We start from the raw sequence: 13,417 nt of genomic DNA on the forward strand, positions 1-13,417 counted from the left end.
GAGTACCAACAGTGATGTCTTTATTCTGAAACATATGAATACATACATTTGCAAAGGTACACCCCTTTTATATGTACATGTGTTAGTTCAATAATTTGTTGTTCTTTTGCTTTAGTTGTACTTTATTTTGTACTTGCTTGAAAAAAAGAATACAGAAATATTGCATGGAAACATTAACTTGACATCAAAGATACATACACTCAACATATTCAGTTAATCTATTATGGGACAATGAAACCATTCACATAATTTAAAACATACAAAATCACTGGTTGTCATTTACTGTTCTTGTGTACATACTAGTACTACATGTGGCTAAAGAAAAGAAAGCAAATCAAGCAACAAACTTTCAACTCCAAACAAATTTCTATCGACTGCAAAATCATTTAATCTAAGCTCAGCTTTCGACGATTTCTTCTCACTCTCTCTGCCAGTCGAATCACTTCCACCTTTTGGAATAAGTTTGGCGTCCGTCTTTCCGCTTTCGCCATCGTTTCTCCGCTATCGCCACGTTACTAGTAGTTGTTGTTGTTAGTCGAAAAGTGGAAGAGAACGACATCGCCATGTTTTTGTTCTTTGGTGAACACTTGCTTCGCGCGACCGACATACGCCACAGCGAATTCCAACCATGTAAATAAGTTATTTTGCACCAAGATGCTGTCTATTTAGTTAACAGCAAAATAATTGTTCGTCAGTTGCCAGTTACTTTCCGTTTTTGGTCGTTTTTGAACATGAAAACTTAGCGAAAACTCTCCTTTGTTTACGGCTTGGGTTTCTCCCCGCGTGGGTTGTCTGCCTCTACCATTATGCCAATGTGGTAGTCAACAGAACATTTTCTCCTTTCAGACTTATATCTTTTCTAAAATATCCACTACAGTGTTAAATTTACATCTAACATCAATTTTAGTAATGTATTTCAAATGTTTTCATAATGTAATTACGTCATTTGACGCTAATGAAGTTAAATAAAACTCGGTGTATCTACCTCCATAACAGTGGAGTCTTCCGATGACCCCAATTGACCTCCCTCTGCAGCCAACATGCGCCATCTTGGAAAAATACGAAACGCATTTTCGAGCCAAATTTCTTTAATTATGCCCATGAAAAACGGAAGCTATGCACATATCTACGCATTTCAAGGAATCGAGAAACCAAATATGGATATTCTTAAGTTTTTTTGTAAAGATAATTTGCCGTAATCTTCGCCGAGCGGCCGAGTCCATTGAAAGCTCCATGCGGCAAGTACGGAACTGGTGTTGGCGAAAACGCAGATATCAAAGACACCCGCGACCGCAGAAACTTCGTGTCAAAAGTCAGTTTTCCTTTATTTCATACACATATGGAGTCTAATTTTCAGTTCACATTTTAGTAATGTAGCGATCGGAAAATTATCACAAGGCTCATAACGGTCGTAGCCCGAGGTGGGGTGGTGTTACGGCCGTGGTGCTTAGTGGGTTACGGTCAGCCGCGACCGCTATCGGCGGTGTTGACATGCCGGCGGGACCGGAATGGGGTGACCGCTGACCGCGTTGAACAGTGACCGCTATAGACACGATTCTTAATGCTTACGTCAATGGGAAAAATTCAAGGGACCGGCAAAAACTGACCGCTATGGCCGAGTGACCACTATACAAAGGTGACCGCTAGTACAGGTTTGACTGTACACTTGTAGAGGCAAACATTTTGACTCAGTGTCAGTGTCTCGTAGCAGACAAAATGTTCTCCCAACAAATGTGGCAGATTGCTATGTGTGTACAATGTACTTATTTGTCATTTTATAAGCACACCTTGATTGCCAACCCAAATGGACACAAGAGACTTACAGCAGAACCAGCTAACAACTGGTTCATGGGCTTTACTCTTACTGCAGCCTAGAGACAAAGGAAATATTTTCTGGTTTAATACTTCTTATCAATGATCAAAGAATACTTAATTTCTAATTCTTGTATGATCTGTAGCCATTTTGAAATATGTATGTCCATACCTTCTTTTGTACAGTATCTAGAATTTAGCTAATAGTTCTAAAAACTCAACTGAATGAGAAACAATCATTGTCTTTAAAAGAGTTTTATATGTTGTACAGTTAGCCCAGATATGACCTGTCTAGACCCTGACCTTGACTAGATGTTCCAGCCTGGTCATCATGCCGTGGATGAGGTCAGTATGTAGCCTGTCCAGTTCGTCTGCCCAGGCCGCCAGGGCAGGCAGGAACACCTGCTGGGCCGCTCCCACCACTCTCTCGGACGCATCACACATCGCCATGTGCAGCAGCTCGGAACCCTGGGGGGAAGAAATCAGTACATGTACAATGTTCTTTTGCCACTGACACTGAGAACATGCCCTATTTCTGTCTATACCATCTTCAATGATAGAAAGAATACTGTAAGCTTAGAACATTAATGGATAGCATATGATTAGACAAAAAAAGATCAACAAGTAAGACAAAATACTTAGTAGCTTATTATCATATAGCCAGGTGTCGTTGACCAATCAAAAGCCCCAGTATCAAATTGTTTGTGATGCTGTTTACTACGCTCACTCGGTAGTTTTATTCTGTGGTTATAGCAACTGACAAGGCTTTATCACACCATATACATGTACAGTTTGGAGCGGGTCATTAACCCTTAATTATCATATAGCCGGGTGACGTTGACCAATCAGAAGGCTCCATTCCACATTCCTTATGACGCCGTAATGTCACAAATAGAGTCAAAACCTGGTATTTATTCATCCCAATCCATACATTAAACAAACCTAATAATCACCCGCATATGACCTCAGGTGACCCATATAGAACAACCGCTGTGTTCTAAAAAATCCAAAAATAACTTGAGTTATGTTCCAAAGGAATACATGTTCCCTGCTGATGACCCAGATAGAACATGACCTCTTGCCGATGCTCCGGTGAACTCATATGAACCCAGTGGAACAGGTAAAACGATCACACTGTTAGGGCATACAATGGACAACGCGATGTCAGAATTTTTCTTTGAAGAACTGACTGACGCCAATTTAGACTTGAAATATGCGGGTCCTTGGAATCGGGAAAGATGCACAGGTACAGTGGCTAGCGGACGGGAAGATAGGGGATTGACTGTAACGGTTTTTTATATAATTTAAGTTATGTATGTGTTCTACAGGAATGTGTAACTCTTTACTGTGTCATTTTGGATAGGCTATATGATAATAGCGTTAATGGCCCGCCCTTTCTCGGTGAATATGGTGTGATAAAGCCTCGGCAGTTGCTATAACCACCTCATAAAGCCACCTCGTTCGCTGCGCTCACGTCGGTGGCTTTATTCGGTGGTTATAGCAACTGCCGAGGCTTTATCACACCATATTCACCTCGGGGCGGGTCATTAACCCTTAATTAATGTATGGGAGTCTTGTAAAGACTACGCTTAACAGCTTACTTTAAGAAATTTCTCTTTTCCCTTAAGCCTTGTTCAATAGTAAAAGTCGTTGACCTTTAAAGATATCATGAGTTTTGCTCGGTGTGAGTTTCAGAAAAAGCCTGTCCTACCTGTGAATACTTGTCTACATCATCGATGTAGGCTGTGATGAGCCCCAGACTCTTTGCCACCGACTCTCGCACCAGATCTGACTTGTCGTCTGACAGCATCTGCTGTAGCATGGACAGCACCAGGGAGCTGCGAATCTCACTCTGGTGTGAGACAGAAACAAAACTTTACTCAAAACCAAGACACTGAGACATCAGTCACGAACATAATCATTTGACAGAGCAATGTCTCTAGTATCAAGATACTTCTTGCATTCTGCACAAAATGCACTCACACAAAGCAAGGGTACCTAGCCTCGAATTCACCAAAAATACAAAAGCAGCAACACAGTGTAATATAAACTTCTACAGTATCATTATAGTCATACATTACTATGGCAATGATATACTGTGTGGTATAAGAGTTCAGCTGCAGTATGAAAAAGTGTCTTACAGGTAAGAATGGAGCCAATGTTCCACAGGCCTCAGCCACCAGTAGTCTTCTCTCTTCATATTTATGGTTGATCTGTGGCAAAGGAATATTTCACAGCATAAATGTGACACAAACAGGAGGGTACATTGTACTAACTAGAAACTGAATACTAGTAATTGATCAACTATATTAAGAATAATGTCCAAATTGTCCCGTAGAGTGAAATGTTAACCTTAACAACTTTTAATTACACACAAAAACATAAAAGAAATCAGTATTCCATGATCACTCTTATAATCTTCTTTTCTATTCAAGGAAGATTCTTAAAGCTACATAAGAAAAAGCAGCTGCCCACAGACAGTTAATCTAGAGGATTTTCTGTTCTTTTTCCTTTCTTCCCATCACCTGTTCCCAACACTGTGGCAGCAGTTCTGTCTCCACACGCTCCTGTCCCACGTGTTCAGCAAACGTTACACATCCCGTCAGGATCATCTGCCTGCAAATAAACCAGGGTAAGGTTTGAGACAAGTAAAATAAAAAATACAATTTGTGCATTTTAAAACACATTGATATGCAGTGCCCTCATACATGTAGGAAGTATCTGATTCCCGAGTTTCTATTTATATTACTGATGGAAAACATATTGTTTCTGCTCTGTTTCTTCTTCCCAAATACCGACCTGGTCAATGACCTGAACCAGACCGTCTGTCGCCATGGTAACTAGTGTTGGATTACATAATGTTGCAATTTTACAGTGGGAGGGATTCAGACTCCTATCACCACATATGTGAATGTGTGTGAGTAAGAATTAACAGAGCAGACCATATGCAAAGGTAAACATCATGCATTTGCTTTGGAAATGTTACCTTTCTAGTTTCTATAGCTTTCACCACAACTCTTCGAGATCCTACTGTTAACCATTGTCTTAATGATTTATCTTTGTATTTCTGAGAGCCAGTCCTACCTCTGCTCCTCATCAGGTCTCTTGATGAGGTTGAAGAGGATGTGCAGAAGTTTGTCTCTCTCCTTGGCATCAGGGTGCAGCGCTACTGTGCACAGGATCAGTGGGATCAGCTCCTGTAACAACAAAGATTAAAACAATCCATACTGATATCAAATCCTATGTCTGGATTATCCAGCATCCAAAGCTTAATGATGTCAAGTTCTAATGATTTCATGATGCACTGTAACCAAATAACCTTAACCCTTTGTTAAACTAGAAACAGTAACACAAGTATTGCATGTGAATATGCCTATGACAGGACCCAAATTTAACACCAAAATAGCTGTAAATGTTTTCATAGTGAAAACAAAATCAGTTCAGAGTAAAGTGAAGGTACCTCTCTCTTGGCAAGTAACACATTAGGTACAATGTGTGGAAGACACCTGGCCAGCATCATCACTACACCTTCACCTGAACCTGCTATCTTGGACACCTGTACAAGGGAAAAAGAGGGAAGTTAAGGTAAGATATATCAATCTTTCATAAACCTGACATTTCAAGTTGAAGAAAACTTTATGCTATAATCCAGTTGGCATTTCCATTGGTAAAATCTAGATACTAGTTGTCACATACTTTACAATGCTGTCAAATTCTAGAAACAGGCTTATGAATCAAAAACAGTATAATACTCACCTCACTACCTAACCTGTTGTCCACTACGGTCTGGGTCATACTTATCAATGTTCTACGGAATGCTTCTGACATTTTTCTGAAAGGAACATCAAATAAACGACTATTAGTATTAGGGATACAGTTGTACAAACAACTTCAAGGAATCTGTGATCAAGTATTTTTCTACATCTTTGAAAAAACATAAATTGTAACTGCAAGTACACAATGTAAAAAAAGTACACTATGCAAAAGTTCCTAGTAGAGTAGAAACTCATGCATTATTACAGTCTGAGTAAAATAGCAGGCAAATAGTCAATAGCCACTTTCAACTAAGTAATATTCAAGAAATATACAAACTTGACATTATAAAATACATGTAGTGTGCAAAGATGATACTAGCTTTGTTAATAAAGTTAATAATAGAGACTTAATGCTTAAGAAAAGGGACAGTACTGACCTATTAGGAATGTCCCACTTCTTGAGTTCTCCCTGTAACATGCTATCCCCCTCCTGTTGTGTAACATCCAGGGTGATGTCCCTCACACCCTCCGACCCCACCGTAACCTGCAATGACTCCTCCAACTCATCAGGACCAGCCTGATCCGCTTCAGTTCTGTCCTCTGATCTGCCATTGGTTAATCTAGATCCTTGATTGTCTTCATTTGTGCTAGACTGACCAATGGGAGGAGTCCTGATATCTACATTTGGGTCCATGTCGAATGCTGCTGGTCTTGGAATTTGCTTATTTGGTGTTGAAACTGGAGTTGAAAATTTAGGTGTCTGCAGAGCTTCTATATCTCTGTAAGATAAAATGAAACACCAGTTTTCCAACTGAAAGAGACATTGTTTTTAACACACACATTTGTGACTTTACGTTACGTCAGATTTACTTGCATTTATTGCTTTCAAGACATTTATAGTCGAGCAACAACATTGCTAGCACAGGACATTTTTGACCAACACAATGTCAATAATTCATTTGTCTTGGTCTGTTGCCAAGTAGAGAGTTGTGGCATGTAAATAATATAGGTGTAAGTGTGGCTGCTTTGAATCAGGCAATGCATACACACTTCAGTCATTTAAGTCAACACATAAGGAAAGGGTAATTCTGTAGGTTTGATGTGTCTCTGAACAGCAATGAATGGCTCCTGATATACAGTTAATCTTGATGGTAGGAACAGTATGGGACTCAGAGCTACACCACAGCTGCTCCCCATCGACCAGTTTATAGGAATTGACCATAACATGCCATTTTTGTCTCTACAGTTTAAATGGGATACAATGTAGCTCTACCTAAAGCTTGGCATAGTACATGTATTAAAGGTCAGCTACTTCTCAGTTGAAATGAAATAAAAAAATACCAGTAACTTGTGTTGATAAAACAGTATTGAAGAACAGTTGTAGAAACTCACCGTTCTAATGTTGCAACATGTCCTATAAGTGAGTCGTTTTCCTCCTTAAGTGTTGCTATTTGATCCCCTAATGCTACAATCTCAGCATCCTGGAACACAAAGGGGAAGTTTGCTTGCATGTTTTTTCATTCTCAAATCAGTATCATGAATACCTCCTCACCTTAGTGCTTACATCATTGAACAAGAATCTTATCTTATTGATTGTTATTTCTTGCCTTAGCTCTACACATAAACATGCCAATGCAATTTGTAAGTGGATAGATTCCTTAAAGCTAATTAGTAGAAGATATAATTACAAACAAAGCTTCCTCAGTTTTCTTCATGTCTAACACATATCTGCCAGAGAGATGTTCATTACCAGTCTTTCCTTCTCCTCCTCTAGTTCTTGGATTTTCTGCTGTTCCTGGTCATCCTCCGGCTCTTCCACCTCCACAACGTCCTCCCCGCACCCGACGTCGCGTACGTCTAGCGCCGGCGCCACGTGGCTCCCGTAGTCCCGGTACAGGTGCAGCAGGTCCGGCGGCTGCGGCATGTTGAGCCCAACATCGTCCCAGTCTTCAAAGTCCTGTCAGGAAGAGTAATGGGGATTGCCATATCTCTACATAAAAAACCTCACTACTGGTCTTAGCATGAAAGTTCATCTGTGTTGGTATACTTCATTATGACAAAAAGGCTAAACGTTGGGTAACGAAAATTTGGGTAAGTCCCAATTTACTCACTACTGGTCAATGTAGTGGGCATTTTTGTTGGCATGATAAATCCATGATACATATACATGTATCTATTAGTACAATGTCATGTAAGTACAAAATGATGCTGCATGAAGGTCCTAGACTAACTTCAAACTCAGTTAAGAATACCAATTGCTATACATTTTACAATATGTACCTGCAACACTAGTACTGAAGATAACTTCTTCTGCATGTCATTGGGCTTACTTGTATCATGTACATGTAGAAGAGGACAATAAGGCTGCAGACAGCACTAACCTGGTCCTCACACTCATCAGAGAAGGTTATGGAGGTGAGCTTGAAGTCCTGCTTCAGGAGATACTCATTCACCAGGAAGTTCAGCGCTCGCTTCTCATGTGGCTTCACCGGCTCCTGGGGATACAAAATTAACATGCTAGTAGGGACAAACTAGGAACTATTAGGGGACACTGGAAGAATATGATGATACATGATACATGATGAGCATGTAGCTTCCTAATGATGAAATTGCACATGAAACAGTAAAATATGAAGCATCAAGGCTATCATAATTACATTATACCTTGCAACTTCAAATATCTAGTCTATCTGATTCAGATTTTCTATACTGAATCTACACCCAAATTAAATTAGTTCTCTCAATCTGGTTGGGCAATGATTGAATGTTCCGCTAATCAGTTTACCAATCAGTATTTTAGTTTGATCAATGCTACGTACCTCTTTAGAAGTCGCCAGCTGAGTCTCTGTCTTCTGTCCATCAGTAGCCATGGGAGATGGGATGTCTGTTTCTGTAATATCATGGGACACTATTGGTCAGGTTTTCAAAATCTGTACTAAATTGTAGCATTCAAGAAGAAGAAGACCTATTCACCTGCTGATATACTTCACCACAAAATGTCACTACATTGAACAGTTGAATTCCTTTTAAAAAGCAAACTCCTGCTATTTTTAAAATCACAATGGAAAAGTAATTTCTGTTTTCAGTTACCAAACAAGTGTACCCACCTGCTGCCTCTGTCAGGTTGGCCCGGAGTCCCTTGATCGTGTCCTTGGCCTTACGTAGCTCAAACTCCAACACTGAAAACAGAGAGAGTGATGAAATGCAAATAACCCATGACTGTACATGTACTTCCAATGTGTTCCATTACTTGTGATCCAAAACATCTAATGTCAAGTACTAAAACCTGAACATAGTCCTTGTACAATGATGTGGAATAATTATACCACTGGGAATGCTTAATCAAAGGTAGTACCTCAATAAAAAAATTCAATTGGAAATTGATTTGGACAGTTAAGAAAAGCTCAGACTAATGCTACAGGGGTATTTTTCAGGACCATATATTTTTCAAACACAGAAAAAAAAACACTCTGAAAAAACAAATTGCCATTCTCAATGTCTTCTCGGTAGTGTTATGAGGATTCATCCATTAGTAATTCTGAAGGTATCTCTTGCACAGCTGCCAACCCACCAATGTCATGTCTCCAGACATTTAACATGCAGGAGATGGGCTGGTTACCTGCAGGTTACAGACCTGATACTACAGCACATCATTACTGACAACATCAAAGGCAGAGTTCAAATCATATCTGATACTGTACATATATATTAGCTATAAGGGTCACACGCACCATATACATTTACCAGGAAGGGGTGCTAGAGAATGCCATGATCACATGTATGTGCTATTCACTTTGAGAAGTTGATCATTCTGTTCAATACAAGAACATTTAGCATGCATACACATCAAAACGATATAAACGTTTTATGACTACCACTCATTGGTCATAAAGATATTGACTCAAGATTCTAATTATAACATCATTAGCAATTCTATTATGCACCAATTTAGATAGGGTTACTGCAGTTTATGACTTAGCCAAGGCATTCAGCAGAATGAAAATGAGAGAATGCTTAACCTAGGAAAAAAATGTTGTGTTTCCTGTTTCCCGGCCAACCCTAGAAAAACCTGCCGACCCTAGACTTTTGTTGGAGGTGGACGCCTGCAAGGGACAAAATTTTCAAGCTGATCAACCTTTTCTGTCTCCATGACCTGACACCTGAGTGATAAAACGTTGTACAATTGGTTTTCTAACATTGACATTGAAAATAAAAGTGTCCTCATGCAAATTTTACTTTGTTAAACTGTATTGTATAAGTTGGACCCCTATATAGAATCGATATCACTGAAGTCTAAAAAGAAAAAATAATAATAATCCTACCCTACCGACCCTATTTTTTTCAGGACTGAAACAGGAAACACAAATTTTTTTTCCTAGGCCTAATGTGTCACCATAATCCCATACACACTGACAGCTGACATGCACATTGCTTCTGATAGAGAGGTCTTTATAGTCATGGTTTGTACATAATGGTTCTGCCAACAGAATCTGACATCAGTGCTGCAGATACTTTCAAGACTACCTTAATGCTGTTTAGAGGTTAGTTGGAAGGTCGTATGCAGGGGGGGCATTTGAGAGAGCCTGCAGGGAGCCTCTGGTCAATCAATTACACTCAAAGGAAAGCAGTTATGACCTTTGGGGAGTAATGAGGGGAATAATCCATTATTTTTACTACATAGTCTACAGGATTTCTGCTGACCTTCAGCTGGACAATAATTGGATTAAAGTATTCTGATCAGGGCTTTTGTGAAAATTGTATACGTAAGAACAGTTTCTTTTTAACCTAATACAATAATTGAACCGGGTATTTAAGTTACAGAAACCTAAATTACACTTTCAAGGTGGACGTAGTTTTGAAAGCCTTTTTCAACTCATGTTGCAAGCTACATGTATGCCCTTGACTTCAAAACAAAGTTGACCGTGTTTCATGAATGAGAAGGTATTACTCACTCTCTCCCATAGCTTAATCAGCCGTCCGGGCACGTAAAAAATAAGTAAGGTATACACGTAAGGTATACACGTAAGAAATACAAGTACATTACCTGCCACTCTCTCATCTGTCTGGTTGGCCCCGTCATCGGAATACCGTGCAAAGTCCAAAGAGTCAAATGTCTGTTCACTGGACGTGCGGTCTGTGGGGGACAAGGAACACATTTATACAGATGAAACCTGGTAAACTTTAAACTATTGTTTCAAATCTATTAGGGAAATTCTACTTTTAAAAATAAGATTCTGAGATTGGTCTTCAGAATTCTAAAGATAAACTTAAAGATGATAACATTTTTCAGACAAATGCTCACAACGATCCAGCAGTGACAATTAAAATCTAGTCTGCAGGATGATCTTCTTTAGGGGCAACAATTGCAAACAGAAAACGACTCATCAGCCTTGTTTGTCCCTGGTTAGATTTAGGCTGAAGAATACAACGGTGTCACCCTACATAGTTCAAGGCTAATCTAACACAGGCGGGCACCCATATAGGGAAAATCCAATCTTCCAGTCTCCCAGGAATAAGATGAAAGAGAAACAGATTACGAAAACAATTCATTCCAGCCTTCCCTGTACACAGCTTTGCTGTCCGCAATGATCTATCATGAAGCTGGAAGTAATATTGCAGTTCCGGGGAAGAGCCGAATTTCTCGTTATTGCATCCTGTGGTTTTCCCCTTTTCATTCCACTGCATGAGTCTCATTGGAATTGATTCCAAGAAGATAGTTTCTTTCCAATATCCAGCAGACATTTCTAGGTCAGGGAGGTTATAGTTACTGCTCTCCAGGGCATGTTACTGATCCTTACTTCTGGGAAGTCTGACACATAATCCATAGCAGTTTCAATTTTACTGCCTGGGATGACTTAGGTACTATTGACAAAATCCAAAGTACAGCTCTTTTCATCAACAAATCTCAAGGAAGGATAACATTAGTCTATCCAAAAATTTGGTTGCAATTGGATATTCCATTTACCTATCTGTCACGCCAGTTATATTTGAGACTCTTGCACAGTTGGAAATTTTTCCAAACCATTTTGGTTGCTGATAATGACACATCAGACTGGGCTTGCCACTCCCCTCTATGACTAAGGTGGAAGACAGTCTCTAGCACATGATGATTGCATATGTAGGCTAACCTAGCTCCTAAAGTTGGCAAGGTTTAGTGAGTCTTTTAATCCTTCTAATTTGGCTGCACAATGACATAGCAATGGATATTCAAATTATAATCATTATGACGTCAATGAAAAGCCTCTAAAAGCATTCCGAGACACAATTTCTTGTGATGTGATGTGTTGGTTGCTACAGTTAAGAATTCCACGCTTGAGGTTCATACTAATCTTCTAAAGTAGGTTGATGAGAATGATCTAGATAAGATTGCAGATAATGTAAACTAGACTATCTAACTTTCTAAGTGGACTTTGGCCCTGCATATGAAATATATGTGCACAGGTGTTATTTCATTGATAATAAAAATATTGGATCCACTCTACAGAGGTCGATCATCTAATGACGTTGACAGTAATCATAAAAATATAATTCAGGTAAAGCAACTGATATGAATATTAACCCTTGTCCTGCTGGCATTCCTGGCACAATATTTTTTAATAATTTCATGTCTTAATAAGATCATAGCCCCCAATTTTTTTTTGCCCTGCAGTGGTATAGTTACTTCCGCATTCGTTGTGTTTCGCTGCGGTGTGATGCGTTGCACGAGAAATACGCCCAAATCGTACCTATACAGGGTGTTATATAGATGGTACTGTATGTGCCGCGCGACATATGTTGCGCACAGCAGGACAAGGGTTAAGAGTCACGTTTACAAATTACATGAAGTACAGTTAGGCCAACATGGCTTCTTACATATAACAAAATAACATCAGTTACTGATATAACGTTACAGAAATGAATTCATTGCAATATCATGATAATAATAATATTCTGCACGTCACTGTCAATAATATCACACCACTAAAAAATTTATTTTGATGTTGACAAAGCATAAAATTTATATACCTGAGAGCAAACAAACACCTAAAACCAACATGGCACATATTTATTCCTAAATACCATGTGATGAATTTGGAGGGTTCTGTTGACATTTTTAAGTGACTCTTGTTAGGGTTTACGCTTTGGTGATAAAAGTAAACAGCTCCACCCCTCACCAGGACATGTCCCCTCTGCCCCTCCCACAAACAGCGGGGGGCACAGCGGGGATGTTATTGTTGACGTTTACCTGAAAAATATAAAAATGTCTACGGCCCCAGCGATACTCACGTAGCGTGGAGGACGGCTGTGTGTGGACCGTCTGTGTCTCGAAGTTTCCCGGGTTCGAGAAGAAATCTCTCAGTCGCGGCAGTTCACAACCACTTTCCAGCAGCTCGGTGTGAAGCTCCAGCGCCGTCAAAATAAACTTCTCCTTTAGCAGTTTATGAGCCACGAGGTCGAGCGTTATTTCCTTCGGACTCTCGTCTATCGTCTCTGAATTTTTGTCGTCTATACTGTCCGATGTGTCGTCAAAGGGACCCGGTAAATCCTGGTCTTCCGTGTCCGATTCCATGAACGGATTGGTCGCCATTTTGAACTTGGGAAGTCAGCTGATTTCAAAGGCTATGTATGGAGTTCATTGTACAATAAGTTTTGAAATCTATGTTTTGAATTTGGTTAGAAACAAGAGTCTCTCAGTAGTAACTTGTTATTTGACACGATAATCTAGATATATGAACTTAGATGAAATGGTACACGGGTAGATAGAGGGAAAACGATATCACTGTATACTTCAACACACCCTCACATGACCATTCCCACAAGACCACAGCCAAGCACATATGGTATTACTTATTCCAGAGGGTTTAAGGGTA

At 39.6% G+C, this 13,417-nt stretch overlaps 1 protein-coding gene across 2 annotated transcripts in view; it reads right to left on the reverse strand.

The window, feature by feature from the left end:
* LOC109473924 (lisH domain and HEAT repeat-containing protein KIAA1468 homolog) overlaps positions 1-13,235 on the reverse strand; it is a 21,994-nt gene extending 8,759 nt beyond the window's left edge. Inside the window, exons 1-16 of one of the 2 annotated variants that reach the window (XM_019774091.1) lie at positions 12,834-13,235; positions 10,612-10,701; positions 8,675-8,746; positions 8,387-8,457; positions 7,949-8,062; positions 7,318-7,524; positions 6,960-7,048; positions 6,005-6,346; positions 5,569-5,644; positions 5,273-5,368; positions 4,897-5,009; positions 4,338-4,428; positions 3,954-4,025; positions 3,524-3,664; positions 2,116-2,280; positions 1,824-1,871 (exon numbers count right to left, since the gene is read on the reverse strand). In XM_019774091.1, the coding sequence (XP_019629650.1) occupies positions 1,824-1,871; positions 2,116-2,280; positions 3,524-3,664; positions 3,954-4,025; positions 4,338-4,428; positions 4,897-5,009; positions 5,273-5,368; positions 5,569-5,644; positions 6,005-6,346; positions 6,960-7,048; positions 7,318-7,524; positions 7,949-8,062; positions 8,387-8,457; positions 8,675-8,746; positions 10,612-10,701; positions 12,834-13,134 (2,088 nt within the window). In that variant the 5' untranslated portion in view covers positions 13,135-13,235. The remainder of the gene's footprint in view (positions 1-1,823; positions 1,872-2,115; positions 2,281-3,523; positions 3,665-3,953; positions 4,026-4,337; positions 4,429-4,896; positions 5,010-5,272; positions 5,369-5,568; positions 5,645-6,004; positions 6,347-6,959; positions 7,049-7,317; positions 7,525-7,948; positions 8,063-8,386; positions 8,458-8,674; positions 8,747-10,611; positions 10,702-12,833) is intronic. The other variant, XM_019774092.1, reaches the window with a different exon arrangement.
* Between the last annotated feature and the right edge of the window lie 182 nt (positions 13,236-13,417).

The sequence above is a fragment of the Branchiostoma belcheri genome, unplaced genomic scaffold, assembly GCF_001625305.1.
Source record: "Branchiostoma belcheri isolate BF01 breed outbred unplaced genomic scaffold, Haploidv18h27 scaffold3, whole genome shotgun sequence".
NCBI lineage: Eukaryota > Metazoa > Chordata > Leptocardii > Amphioxiformes > Branchiostomatidae > Branchiostoma > Branchiostoma belcheri.